This window comes from Schistocerca americana, chromosome 5, assembly GCF_021461395.2.
Source record: "Schistocerca americana isolate TAMUIC-IGC-003095 chromosome 5, iqSchAmer2.1, whole genome shotgun sequence".
Taxonomy (NCBI): domain Eukaryota; kingdom Metazoa; phylum Arthropoda; class Insecta; order Orthoptera; family Acrididae; genus Schistocerca; species Schistocerca americana.
The window spans coordinates 172,167,418-172,180,594 of NC_060123.1; the positions used below are offsets into that span (position 1 = coordinate 172,167,418).

Sequence of the window (13,177 nt, forward strand, 5' to 3'; positions counted from 1 at the left end):
AATACATACGCGTTTCAGTACGTACTAAAAATTCGCATCATTCTGCTCCCCACATTGAACGTTAAGTCCTCTTAGAACTGCCAGAGCAAGCTGATTCGTTTTAAAATATGAGGACGTACATACTACCTCCAATACGAAACCGCCATGAAAGTACTGCCATCTTGAAACCGACCCTATTTATCTGATGCTGTGTGTTAAAGGAAAATTCTATCTACAGATACAGGTATATCAATAAGTAACATGTACGGGAATTTCATGAAAGTTTTCATACAGTACGGCATTTGTGCGACATTCTGGTTTGTTAAATAGCGTTGTAAATCACACCCTTCGTAGAAATTTCTACTGAGCTCCAGTGAGAGACAATGAGGGTGGAGTTTACTAACAGAAAAATCAGGAAATTATATATGTTGCACGGCAGATGAACCAGTGCGTCTTAGCAGCGTTCTTATTGTATTTATTTATTTGCAGTTTTCTCTAATCACTCGCTTCTCTGCTTTTGTTCCAGCAGAAGAGAATGGCGTCATGTCGACCATACCGGACAGACCCGTGGAGTTGTCACACTTCACCAAACTGTGCGAACAGCGTCGCAAGTTCCCGGTGCTGTACAAGGTCGAGTTCCAGGTGAGTCTCTCAACTGCGTGCTGGCTTCTAATCCTTATAATTTTTCACTCTGCTGCGAAGAGGGTGATCAGGCAGTGGATATGGTGTTCCCTGTAGCAAACTTCAATATATTGTTAGCGACAGGGAGAGCTCTACGTGCAGAACGGGTCTTATTGATATTTGCTATTTTCTTGTTAGCGCTAAACAGCAGCAAGTGAAAAGTTTCAGGTTACAGCTTCTGATCTCCACAGATGCGAAACGCAGTGACATTCCAACTGGCCGGACATACACAATGTGATTTTTCCACCGTGTACAAACTCTGGGGATTGATAAGTGAGAGGATACGGATCGAAAGAGATCTAATGAACTTACATCCAGAAATGCATGGTTTCCATGGTAGAGACCATTTATTCAATAGTATTTTGTTACACAGGCTGCGGTCTAATACCCGTTTTAGTATGCACCCACAATTGCAGTATGTATCGTTTCCTCCTAGAGGGTGGCACTGTTCCTGTTACGTCATGCCCTAGCGCACTCACCTGCCATAGTAACTGGTAATGTTGTGTCCGATTCACTTCTCTTGCTGACTCACCTTGTAGTGGATTTGATACAGCGTTGTACACAATGGTTCCGATTCGAGCGGGCAGAAAAGTTGTATCAGGAGACCTATCCCCTGTTTGCAGACGACCGTGTGGAACATTCTCCATGACAATTGTTACTACCCTTATCACTTAAAGCGTGTGCAGGGCTTATTAGCGACATACTTTCAACATCCGAAGCAGTTTTGTCACTGGTTTCTTCACCAGGCAACCACGATTCCGGGATTTGTGTTATCCGTCTCATTCACAGATGAGACTACCTTTACGCTGAGTGGTATCTGCCGGCCATTGTTGCCGAGCGGTTCTAGGCGCTTCAGTCTGGAACCGCGCGACCACTACAGTCGCAGGTTCGAATCCTGCCTCAGGCATGGGTGTGTGTGATGTCCTTAGGTTAGTTAGGTTTAAGTAGTTCTAAGTTGTAGGGGACTGATGACCTCAGATGTTGAGTCCCGTAGTGCTCAGAGTCATTTGATTTTTTTTGAGTGGTATCTTTAGGTTTCACAATAGTTTGGGATAGTATGCAGAACCTCCGTGGTATGACGACAGCGTATCATCAGCATGGGAGCAGCCGGAATGTGTAGGCCGGGGTAATGGGCGACCGTGTTTTTGGACCAGTCATCCACCCACGTCGCGTAATAGGCCGAAACTATCGGCGGTTCTTGCGGGTGACTTTGCCTCCCTTGCTGGAAGAAGTGCCATTGATGATTCGAAGGGTTATGTGGCTGTTATGTGATGGTGTTCCAGACCACATCGCCGCTGACGTCCGGACACAGCTTCCCTGGTCGATGGTTCGGACCAGGGGGTCCAATTGCATGGCCTGCTCGTTCATCGGATCTCAACCCGTGCGATTTCTGGTTTTGGGGCCATCTCAGAAGTATCGTGCATGCAGAGCCCATTGCAGATGTGGAGACACTGGAGCAGCGTATTCATACTGCCTTTAACGCTGTTCGTAAGCAGTGTGGCCGATGTGAACGTGTGAGACAGAACATGCTACGACGCATACAAGCATGCGTTGAGGCACATGGAAACCATTTGCAGTATATACTGTAACTGCCGCTGCATGGTATAGTGCGTATAAACCGTAGTCTGTGTAACAATGTATGATTGAATAAATTTTCTCTTGCATGGAAACCATGCACTTTCGGACATAAGTTCATTAGACATTTCTTGTACAGTATCCTGTCATTGATCAATGCGTACAGTTTGTGCACAATGGAAAAAATTACCCTACATATCACACTACGTGACTCTTGTCTTTCATTTCTCATCATTGAATGGCTGATGATGCAAAACACATAGGTAACAGCGATTGTACAAAGAATACACAAAGAAATAATTTACATATACTTTCAAATTTTGAAAAAGCGGAATTGTTCAACATTGAAAACCCCTAAGACGATTTTCAGCATTATGAATTATGTGTTACTAGTTGCTTACGGTGGAAATAGCGCCTCATCCCGTGATTCTTCAAGTTTGTGGGTGTTTTCAGCCATGTTATCATTTGTTGTACCATAAAACGCACCCATTAGTCTACGAAATTTGCCTGTCACCCTAATAGAGTTGTAACATAGTAACTAAAATACTTATCAAAATATGTATTGTTCAATACAAAAGCAGATAAAATGATTCACGGCAAAAATAGTGTCCTTCAGTAGGAGAAAGCTTTTAAAATTCCGTTAAACTGTGTCGTGCACAGGCTTCGGTGCATCGGCTGGCGGAAGAAAATTATGGCTGTGTGTTAATGCGCAAATCAGCGTCCATCCGCTTGCATTCAGCGTAATTGCACACGTAAATCAGTGACGTAATCGTTCAGCACATAATCGCTACTGACGTAATCCCCCGTTGATCAACACGCACTGTTGTATTAGCAGAGCCGCTCGCAGATTCTGCTTCAAATCGTTATATCGGGAGCTTTCCAAGCTCACAGAACATCAATTATTTATGTATGTATCTTTAGTTGACACACGATTTTGAACAGTGCAAACAGTCACAGACAAGCATGTAACACCCTTGTCTTAGTCTTATGATTGCATTTCTGCACTGTTTTGTTTTGTTTAAACGTGCCTAAATGATAGGGTGATTGGCGTAAAGAAGACAATTGAAACATCTATACGTATGAAGATGAACTTGAAATTATTAACAAACGTCATACTTCAATAACTTAGAATATATGTGACATAAGAAGTTAGGTAGGGAGAGGAAAAGAAAGAAAGGAGAAAGAAACTCCGTGAAAATGCCGAATCGATTGCGAACTATAAAATAAACTAAACAAGAGTCTGTTCGTAAAAGTGGAATAAGTGTAGAGGTAAATTACACGGTACTCGTAACGCCTGCTCATCGGCAAAAACAAGGCTCGCTACTAAATGTCTCGAGGTGTGTGTGTGTGTGTGTGTGTGTGTGTGTGTGTGTGTGTGTGTGTTTGATAGAACAACGGTGAGAATTGCTGCTACATAGGGAGATTCTGAGGCAGGTGCTAATTGACAGGATTGCTTCCGAAATAACTTTTGACGGTATTTTATGGAGTCTGTGGGAAGGTAGGGAAACCAGGGACACTAAAATAGTGTGCTGTACATTCATTGAGAGTAATGGATGTTCGAAACGTGCAGTACCCCTGCACCTGGAAAAAGGCCCCATTCTGTTTATGAAAATACTCCAGTAAAGAACTCTTATTGATTCCCACTGAGCGAAATGGCCCAGTGTTTACTGGAGCATGATGGTTAACATCACATTCTTAGCCAAAAACTGTCCAACACAGATAGCTGTGGGTGTAGGTGCAATGTCTTGGTGGACGAACCAGTCTCCTGTCTGCCACAAATTAGGTCTTTCTTGACGAACACTGTTGCACTATCTACTTAAAACGTCCAAATAAAAGTTATGATTGATGGCCAAGCTTGCGAGAACAAACCTTGAATGAAATAACACTTTGGCATCAAAAAAGCAAATCAGCATTGTTTTGATGTTTGATTTGACTTGACGACATGCTTTTTGATGGCGTGATGGTGATGCCTTCCATTGGCTTGACTGTTGCTTTGTTTATTGGTCGTAACCATAGCACCATGACTCTTCAACTCGAAGTTCCTTTTGATTTTCACTCAGGACCCGACGAATAAACTTGACAGCAACCCTTTTCATTCCCTAATCTTCCGTTAAAATTCGCTGAATCGAGCTCCAAGATAATCCACTAATCTCTGACAGTTGATCAATTGTCTGCCTACATCTACGTGGATACTCTGCAAATCACATTTAAGTGCCTGGCAGAGGGTTCATCGAACCACCTTCACTATTCTCTATTATTACAGTCTCGTATAGCGCACGGAAAGAACGAACATCTATATCTTTCCGTAGGAGCTCTGATTTCCCTTAAATTGATCGTGGTGATCGTTCCTCCCTACGTAAGTGGGTGTCAACAAAATATTTTCGCATTCGGAGGAGGAAGTTGGTGATTGGAATTTCGTGAGAAGATTCCGTCGCAACGAAAAATGCCTTTCTTTTAATGATTTCCAGCCCAAATCCTGTGCCATTTCAGTGACACACTCTCCATATTTCGCGATAATACAAAACGTTCTGCCCTTCTTTGAACTTTTTCGATGTACTTCGTCAATTATATCTGGTAAGGATCCCACACCGCGCAGCAGTATTCTAAAAGAGGACGGACAAGCATAGTGTAGACAGACGCCTTAGTAGATCTGTTACTTTTTCGAACTATCCTGCCAATAAAACGCAGTCTGTGAGCTCAAGCTCTCGTATTTTTTTCAATGTTTTTGTCGATTCATGCACCTGATGAAACGCCCAGAACGAGGCTCGTCATCATCCGACATGTTGCCATTTTAAAATCGAGCAAACCACACTTACATTTGAATTTTTCCCATAGCGTTATCTTAGTAAGCTGTTTTCAACATTAAAACAGTTTCAGCAGCATTTTTACGGAGAAGAAAACAAAATTTCACAGCTGCACGTTTTTCACTTGAACTTGCCACCATAAAAAACGAAACAAGAACAAAACAGCGCTAGCAAAAGCAATCACTGTAGATGAAGAGAACAAGCCAGGTTGACAACATAGGCGGCACTGAAATGTCTAGCGGCAGAAGTGCGAACTACACAAGCTACGCCCACGCCATTGTCATTCCAGTGTTCCCTCGTACTGTGAGCAAATTGGCTTTGTTTCTGGCTCTGAACGCTATCTCCCTAAAGGGCTCCATAGCACTACTAAAGTCGCCCATTTACAGCCCAACTTTTCGGCCGCACCCCTCCAGCTGAGTGGGTCCACGACCCCTCTGACTGTGTGTGGGCACATTGCGACTGCATGGTTGACCCTACCTGCCTGCGCTAAAGGAGTGCGAGATGGTAGGTAGCGGTCGCAGCAAGCGAGTCCATCAAGTCCACAACAAACCATGACACCCAGAACACGGACCCAACTGCCTACAAAATAGCCAACACAAAGACGAACGTGTCGAGATATTGGAAGGGGGTGGGGGGGGCGGGGGAGGGGGCGGCCTACTGGTCAGCCTGTTTATGGGAGTCTTAACATTGGCGTTCCCAACAACTAGCAAACCGCTCTACCTGTGTGCCTGCTTGGAAGCGGATGGAGTAGTCTCCCGTCATAGCGTGAATGAGAGAAGCCAGACGGCCAGTCTCTTCATTGACCCTCTGACTCGAGTGACACGAACCCGTTACCACCCAACACTCACCGTACGGTGAGCCGGATCAACCGCTTTGGGTGCACTGGAAGGTGTCTCACCATCAGAGCCCGTGGGCAACACTAGTGACACCTGGGGTTAGCCATGTGATGAGCCAGATTCTCCATAAGCGCTACACCCCGAGGCGACAGCCTGAAGATGGCTGACCATAGCCAAAGGCACCTTCAGCTGTTTGTAAACTGCGCCCAGCTATCACAAAGCACGCACACATCCTATCCATTCTAGCACGACTAACTTAAGAAGTAAACTGTAAACGCACGCAGCTAAAGCCAAACATAAATCTGTTATGCTCCTGACGTGTCACCTGTGGAAGCTGACACTGCTGAACTGTGTACCTGGCCACTCAAAGGAAATAACGACTGTGCTGAAAAACATGCACAGCATATATAAATTAAACTACGAAGAAAACACAGAAAAAACTAAGTGCATAATACTGGTGCGTAGGGAACCTACCACTCTGTTGGTTGTTTCATGTCCCTTTGCACCTGTACTGAAAGAGGCCTCGAAAAATTTGTAGCTAGTTTATGCCAGTTTTTTCACTTCTATAGTCAGAGTTATTCTGACTGCGTCGTCGAATTCAGTTTTAGTTGTTGCTGTTGCTGCTGCTACAGATTGTCGGGGCTGTGTCCTACTCTTCATGGTTTCGTTAATCCCAACAAAACACACCTTTTGTTTCGAATCCACGTGGCCTCTTTCCTAGGAAAATTATGATGGAGAATGTCTTACTGTAGCGTGGTGAAAGTTCTGCCGTTATCAATCAGTTCGAAACAGTATAATGCCCTGTCGAGTGCAGTTTCATTTCCACCTTCACACAGAAAGAAGGAACATTTTCACCAGACGGTATTGCAAATAACGTTTTCTAAAAGCCACAGGAGCATCCTCATTTCGACACAGTATTTTTCAAAACATTGTGACATAGTTTAAAAATATAAATAAAGAGGGCAGGTCGCCTCCAAGGTGCCAGAGGCTAATAAATACATCCATTCAGTAGCACACAAAGATCCTGTGTCGTTTGTCGGAGGCTGACGTATAGGAAACCACTTTCCGTCCCACTTTATTTTTCACCACAGGGCGAAATCTCAGTAGAACCCTGTGATCAAACGTGATTCCTCACTTTGTATAATTTTGTGTGTTTTCGAACCCTGCCGTCGACGTGTAGCAACATGTACCATGATTGGTCTAAATGAGCTTTTACCATTCTTCGAGCGTCCATTGATTTTTCTCACATCTAAATACACCCATTTCACCGTTGACATGATTGCACGAGTTACGTTGCGTGTTACCAGCACGAACTCAGTGTCCCCGCACACGGCATCCACCGAGCGGGATAGCGCAGTGGTTAGAACATTGGACTCGTTTCCGGGAGAACGATGGTTCAAACCTCCGTCCTGCCGTGCTGATTTACGCTTTCTGTGACTTCCCTAAATCTATTAAGGTAAATGCTGGCGTGGCTTCTTCGAAAGGGCACGGCTGTTTTCCTTCTCCATCCTTCCCCAATACGAGCTTGTGCTCCGTCTCTAATGACCTCGTTGTCGACTGAACGTTAAACACTAATCTCCTCCTCCTCGACCCCGGAATCCAACATAGGTTAGATCTAGTGCGGTGATACTTCGATTATCTTTCTGTGCTAACTGATCTTCGTGCAACTTAACATTTCAACTCTGTAGATATCTACGAGCGCTGTTGTTTTTGATCGCGCTCTGAAAAATTTGTAGGTATTCCACATCTTTGCCTACGCAATACGATATGGTATGAACTTGTTCTATCTCCGGTGTAAGAGTAGTAGTAAAGTTTCACCTATAACCACGAAAAAATAAAGTTAGTTACTCGATTTTTGTTCGGTCGTTCTTACTTGTCTGCATTTCGGGTACACATTGAAATCCCAGCTCCACGGTACCGTAGCAAATAGATAGAGAAGCCAGAACAAAACGGAGTAGCCCACTGATACCGTCAACTACAGTGCGGTAATTTGTTTTAAACGGCGACGGAGATTTTGCAGCTGGTCAGGCCTGGCCAGACGTCTAAAGAAGCCAACTCCGTGGCGACCTCACGTACACTGCTGTGGCGGGTCTGCTACTGTGTTGAATAATTTCAGAAATGTTCGGGTTCTGTAAAAATTTTGAAGTTTTTTTATTCCTCTGGTGAATCGACCTATTAGGGGTGTAACATAAACATATACCCATATTATAAATGTTCCAGCGAAAAACTCACTTTGCTCAAAAATATGCGATCTGACTGTGTACTGCCGGCCGCTGTAGCAGAGCGGTTCTAGGCACTTCAGTCTGAAACCTCGCTGCTGCTATGGTCGCTGGTTCGAATCCTGCCTAGGGCATGGATGTGTGTCATGTCCCTAGGTTAGATAGGTTTAAGTAGTTCTAAGTTCTAGCGGACTGATGACTTCAGATGTAAAGTCCCATAGTGCTCCGAGCCGTCTGAACTATTTGACTGCTCACAACAACAATCAACTTCTGCCTCTCCGGGCAACTAATAAAGCCAAGGGTAGCTAATACTCCACTAAACTAAGAATTAATAACTCGCCCACCTTCATACAGCAATTGCTAATAAAAAAACCAATATCGCGTAGTCACACACTGTCAATATGTAGAAAGGGAACGACGAATTACTTGCGCAAATTGATTCTACGTATAACTTATTCCGTTAAAATCGATACATTCATTGTGGCTCGTAATACTTTATTAATAACTTCCTTTAAAACGAAATCGTATAATATTAATGGCAACAATTTCGACTATCTGGCACCACTCAAACAATACGTCAGTCAGGGATGTATACAGAATAAATCTGATAGAATACAATGAATTTCTTGTTCTTTATTCATTAGGAAACATCGGCTGGTTATCATCGCCGCTTTTCTTGTTCCGCAAACACTGTTGTGCGCCACCGTTGTATCTTTATTGATCTTGCGGAAACTCGTCCTCCGAGTTATGATGGTATTCGGCGGCTTTATAGTCTAAATGCAACAGTTCCTAACAAGATGGTGGTTGTTGTTGTTGTTGTTGTTGTTGTTGTGTTCAGTCCGAAGACTTGTTTGATGCGGATCTCACTCCTTCTCTCTCGTCAGCAATCCAGTTCATCTCAGAATAACTGATGTTACTAACATCCATTTGAACCTGCTTCCTGTGTTCATCTTTTGGCCTTTATCAACAATTTTTCCTCTCCCCCTTTGCTTATAAAAACTCAAATGGTGATCACTTTATATCTCGGAATGTCTTGCATCAACCAGTCATTTCTTTTACTCAAGTTATACCAGAAATTTCTTTTCTCCTGTATTCTGTTCAATGGCTCCTCACTAGTTACACAATCTATCGACCTTATCTTCAGCTTTCTTCTGTTTATCGTTCGTGTTTCCCTTTCGTACAGTGCTACGCTTCAGACAAATACCTTCAGAAAACAATTCCGACACTTAATTGTACATTCGATATTAACAAATTCCTGGTTATCAGAAACGGTATTCTTGCTGTTGTTATTGTTCATTTAAACATGATCTGTAGGAAGGGGAAGGAAAGGGGAAGGATGGGTGGGAAAGCTTGCTGGCTAGCCTCACAGAGCATTGTTCTAATGCAGTGGCGAAAGTTGAAAATTTGTTCCGGACCCGATTCATCGCTTCTCACGAACGGTTGCCTTAACACATTCGGCAATTCGGACACGGTTCCTGACCGACTCAAATTTCCAGCTTATCGCATACTGCAATGCAGCGTCCCTCGACCATGCAACTCACTATTAACAAATCCTGATCCCTGTAGGAGTTAGGATGATAATTGTGCTTTCGTACTGAAACAAACGTCGAGGAACCGTCCCCCTGGTTTTTTTTTTTTCAGAAATATGTGTATTTGAACGTTCTCTCTTCTGTCGGACATGTGACAGAACAGACACCTCTCAAATGTATACAGTTCTACAATTTATATCCACTCTACTTCGCCCATCATCGGATATTTCGCTGCGCGATTCGTACATCATTTCCTAACCTAATCCTCCCATTGCCACCTGCCGGCCGGTGTGGCCGTGCGGTTAAAGGCGCTTCAGTCTAGAACCGCGTGACCGCTACGGTCGCAGGTTCGAATCCTGCCTCGGGCATGGATGTGTGTGAAGTCCTTAGGTTAGTTAGGTTTAATTAGTTCTAAGTTCTAGGCGACTGATGACCTCAGAAGTTGAGTCGCATAGTGCTCAGAGCCATTTGAGCCATTGCCACCTGCTTTAATTTGACTACATTCCATTAGCCGTGTTTTCATTTTGTTAATTCTCATGTTGTATTCTCCTTTCAAGACCCTGTTCATTCCGTTCAACTGCTTTTCCAAGTTCTTTACTGTCCCAGACGGAATTGCAACCTTATCGATAAACAGCAAAGTCTTTTATTTCTTCTTTCTGATTTTTTATCAAATTTCTCCTTGATTTTCTTTCCCACTTGCTTGTTATACGGATAGAAAAATACCGGGATAAGCGACAACCACCTCCTCAACAACTGATTTCCTTTCATGCCCTTAAATTTATACAATTGCCGTCTAGATACTGTACATGTTGTACTACTTTTTATCCTTGCTACCTTCAGAAATTTAAAGTGTGTGTTCCTGCCATCAATGTAAGGAACTTTCTGCAAATCTACAAATGGCATAAACGTAGGCCGTTCCTTAACCTATCTTCTAAGATAAGTCAGTATTGCCTCGCGTGTTCCAAAATTTCTCCGAAACCAAACTGATCTTCTCCGAGGTCAAATCCAACACTTCTCTCATTCTTTGGTAAATAATTAGTGTCAGTAATTTGCAGCCGTGAATAATTCACTGATAGTTGTGTAATATTCACATCTGTGAGAATCTCCTTACTTTGTAATTGGAATTATTACATTCTTCTTGAAGTCTGTGGCTAGTTCTCCCGTCTCATTCCTCTTGAACTATGAGGGTAGTGTTTCTGCCTCATACATTTTGCACAAGAATTAGGATAGTTCTGTCATGGATGACTGTTACAAAAAAATTAGTAATTTTGAGGGAATGTCGTCTGCTTCTGGGGCCTTGTTTCGGCTTAGGTCTTCAGTGCTATGTCAAGTTATTCTGGGAGTATCATGTCTCCCATCACATCTTCATCCATGGGCTCTTCCCTTTCCTCAAGGTGTTTGAGAATTCCTATTTCAGGCTTATAGTGCTTAAAGAGGGTCTAGTACACTCGAGTTGAGAAAAAAGAGAACATCTTGAACGACAAGAGATCGGACGTTCAAATTCACAGGACATGTACGTTAGTATGTTCTGCAGAAGTGATTAGCATTTCACTCATTTCGGTTCAGCATGTGTTCAGATGCCTAGTAGGAACAGGGTCCGCCACGGTTCCTGATAATTTGTTCCATGCTTGGTGACATCGACGCGTATAAGGCGCGAATGGCGTCCTGTGACTGAGCCACCCACGTTGCACTCCCCTGGTTCCAGTGTAATTTTCAACTGTGGTGACTGGCACTGGGTCACAGCACTGTACCTGTCGTATGACCATTTTTTTTTTCGTCAGTCTTCTGACTGGTTTGATGTGGCCGCCCACGAATTCCTCTCCTGAGCTAACCTCTTCACCTCTTCATCTCACACTAGCACTTTCTGGATGTATTCCAGTCTCTTTCTTCCTTTACAGTTTTTGCCCTCTACAGCTCCCTCTAGTACCATGGAAGTCATTCCCTCATGTCCCTCCGCCAAACACCGTTGGGTGGCTTGCGGAGTATAAATGTAGATGTGGATGAATACATGCCCTGTCATCCTGTCCCTTCTACTTACCAGTGTTTTACATATATTCCTTTCCTCTCCGACTCTGCGTAGAATTTCCTCATCCCTTACCTTATCAGTCCACCTAATTTTCATCATTCGTCCGCAGCACCACATCTGAAATGCTTCGATTCTCTTCTGTTCCGGTTTTCCCACAGTCCACGTTTCCCTACCATGCAATGCTGTACTCCATACGTACATTCTCAGAAATTTCTTCCTCAAATTAAGTCCAATATTTGATATTTGTAGACTTCTCTTGGCCAGCAATGCCCTTTTCGCCATTGCTAATTTGATTTTGATGTCTTCCTTGCTCCGTTCGTCATTGGTTATTTTGCTGCCTAGGTAGCAAAATTCCTGAACTTCATCTACTACGTGACCATCAATCCTGATGCTAAGTTTCTCGCTGTTCTTATTTGTACTGTTTCTCATTACCTTCGTCTTACTTCGATTTACTCTCAAACCATACTGTGTACTCATTAGATTGTTCATTCCGTTCAGCAGATCATTTAATTCTTCTTCACTTTCACTCAGAATAGCAATATCCTCAGCGAATCGTATCATTGATATCCTTTCACCTTGAATTTTAATTCCATTCCTGAACTTTCCTTTTATTTCCATCATTGCTTCATCGATGTACAGATTGACCAGTAGGGGTGAAAGGCTACATCCTTGTCTTGCACCCTTCTTAATACGAGCACTTCGTTCTTGGTTGTCCACTCTTATTATTCTCTCTTGGCTGTTGTACATATTGTATATGACCCGTCTCTCCCTATAGCTTACCCCTATTTTTTCCAGGATTTCGAACATCTTGCCTCATTTTACATTGCCGAACGCTTTTTCCGGGTCGACAAATCCTAAGAACGTGTCTTGATTTTTCTTTAGTCTGGCTTCCATTATTAACCGTAACGTCAGAATTGCCTCTCTCGTGCCTTTACTTTTCCTAAAGCCAAACTGATCGTCATCCAGCGCCTCCTCAGTTTCCTTTTCCATTCTTCTGTGTATTATTCTTGGAAGCAACTTGGATGCATGACCTGTTAAGCTGACTGTGCGATAATTCTCGCACTTGTCAGCTCTTGCCGTTTTCGGAATTGCGTGGATGATGGTTTTCCGAAAGTCTAATGGTATGTCGCCAGACTCATATATTCTACACACCAACGTGAATATTCGTTTTGTTGCCACTTCCTCCAATGATTTTAGAAATTCTGATGGAATGTTATCTATCCCTTCTGCCTTATTTGATCTTCAGTTGTCCAAAGCTCATTTAAATTCTGATTCTAATACTGTATTCTTTATCCCTTCTTCTATCATATCAGACAAGTCTTCCCCCTCATAGAGGCTTTCAGTGTACTCTTCCCATCTATCTGCTCTCTCCTCTGCACTCTTAATGTTACCGTCCATAGCTCGTGGTCTCGCTTCCCGAGCACGGGGTCCCGGGTTCGATTCCCGGAGGGTTTGCGATTTTCACCTGCCCCGAGATAACTGGGTGTTTGTGTTGTCCTCATCATTTCATTATCATTCATACAAGTGG

The 13,177-nt window shown here is 43.3% G+C and overlaps 1 protein-coding gene across 1 annotated transcript in view; it reads left to right on the forward strand.

The window, feature by feature from the left end:
- Positions 1–512: 512 nt before the first annotated feature.
- The window catches only part of LOC124615859 (receptor-type tyrosine-protein phosphatase kappa), a 722,136-nt gene continuing 709,471 nt past the window's right edge, over positions 513–13,177 (forward strand). The window contains exon 1 of the mRNA XM_047144018.1: positions 513–621. Coding sequence (XP_046999974.1) covers positions 523–621 — 99 coding nt within the window. The 5' untranslated portion in view covers positions 513–522. The remainder of the gene's footprint in view (positions 622–13,177) is intronic.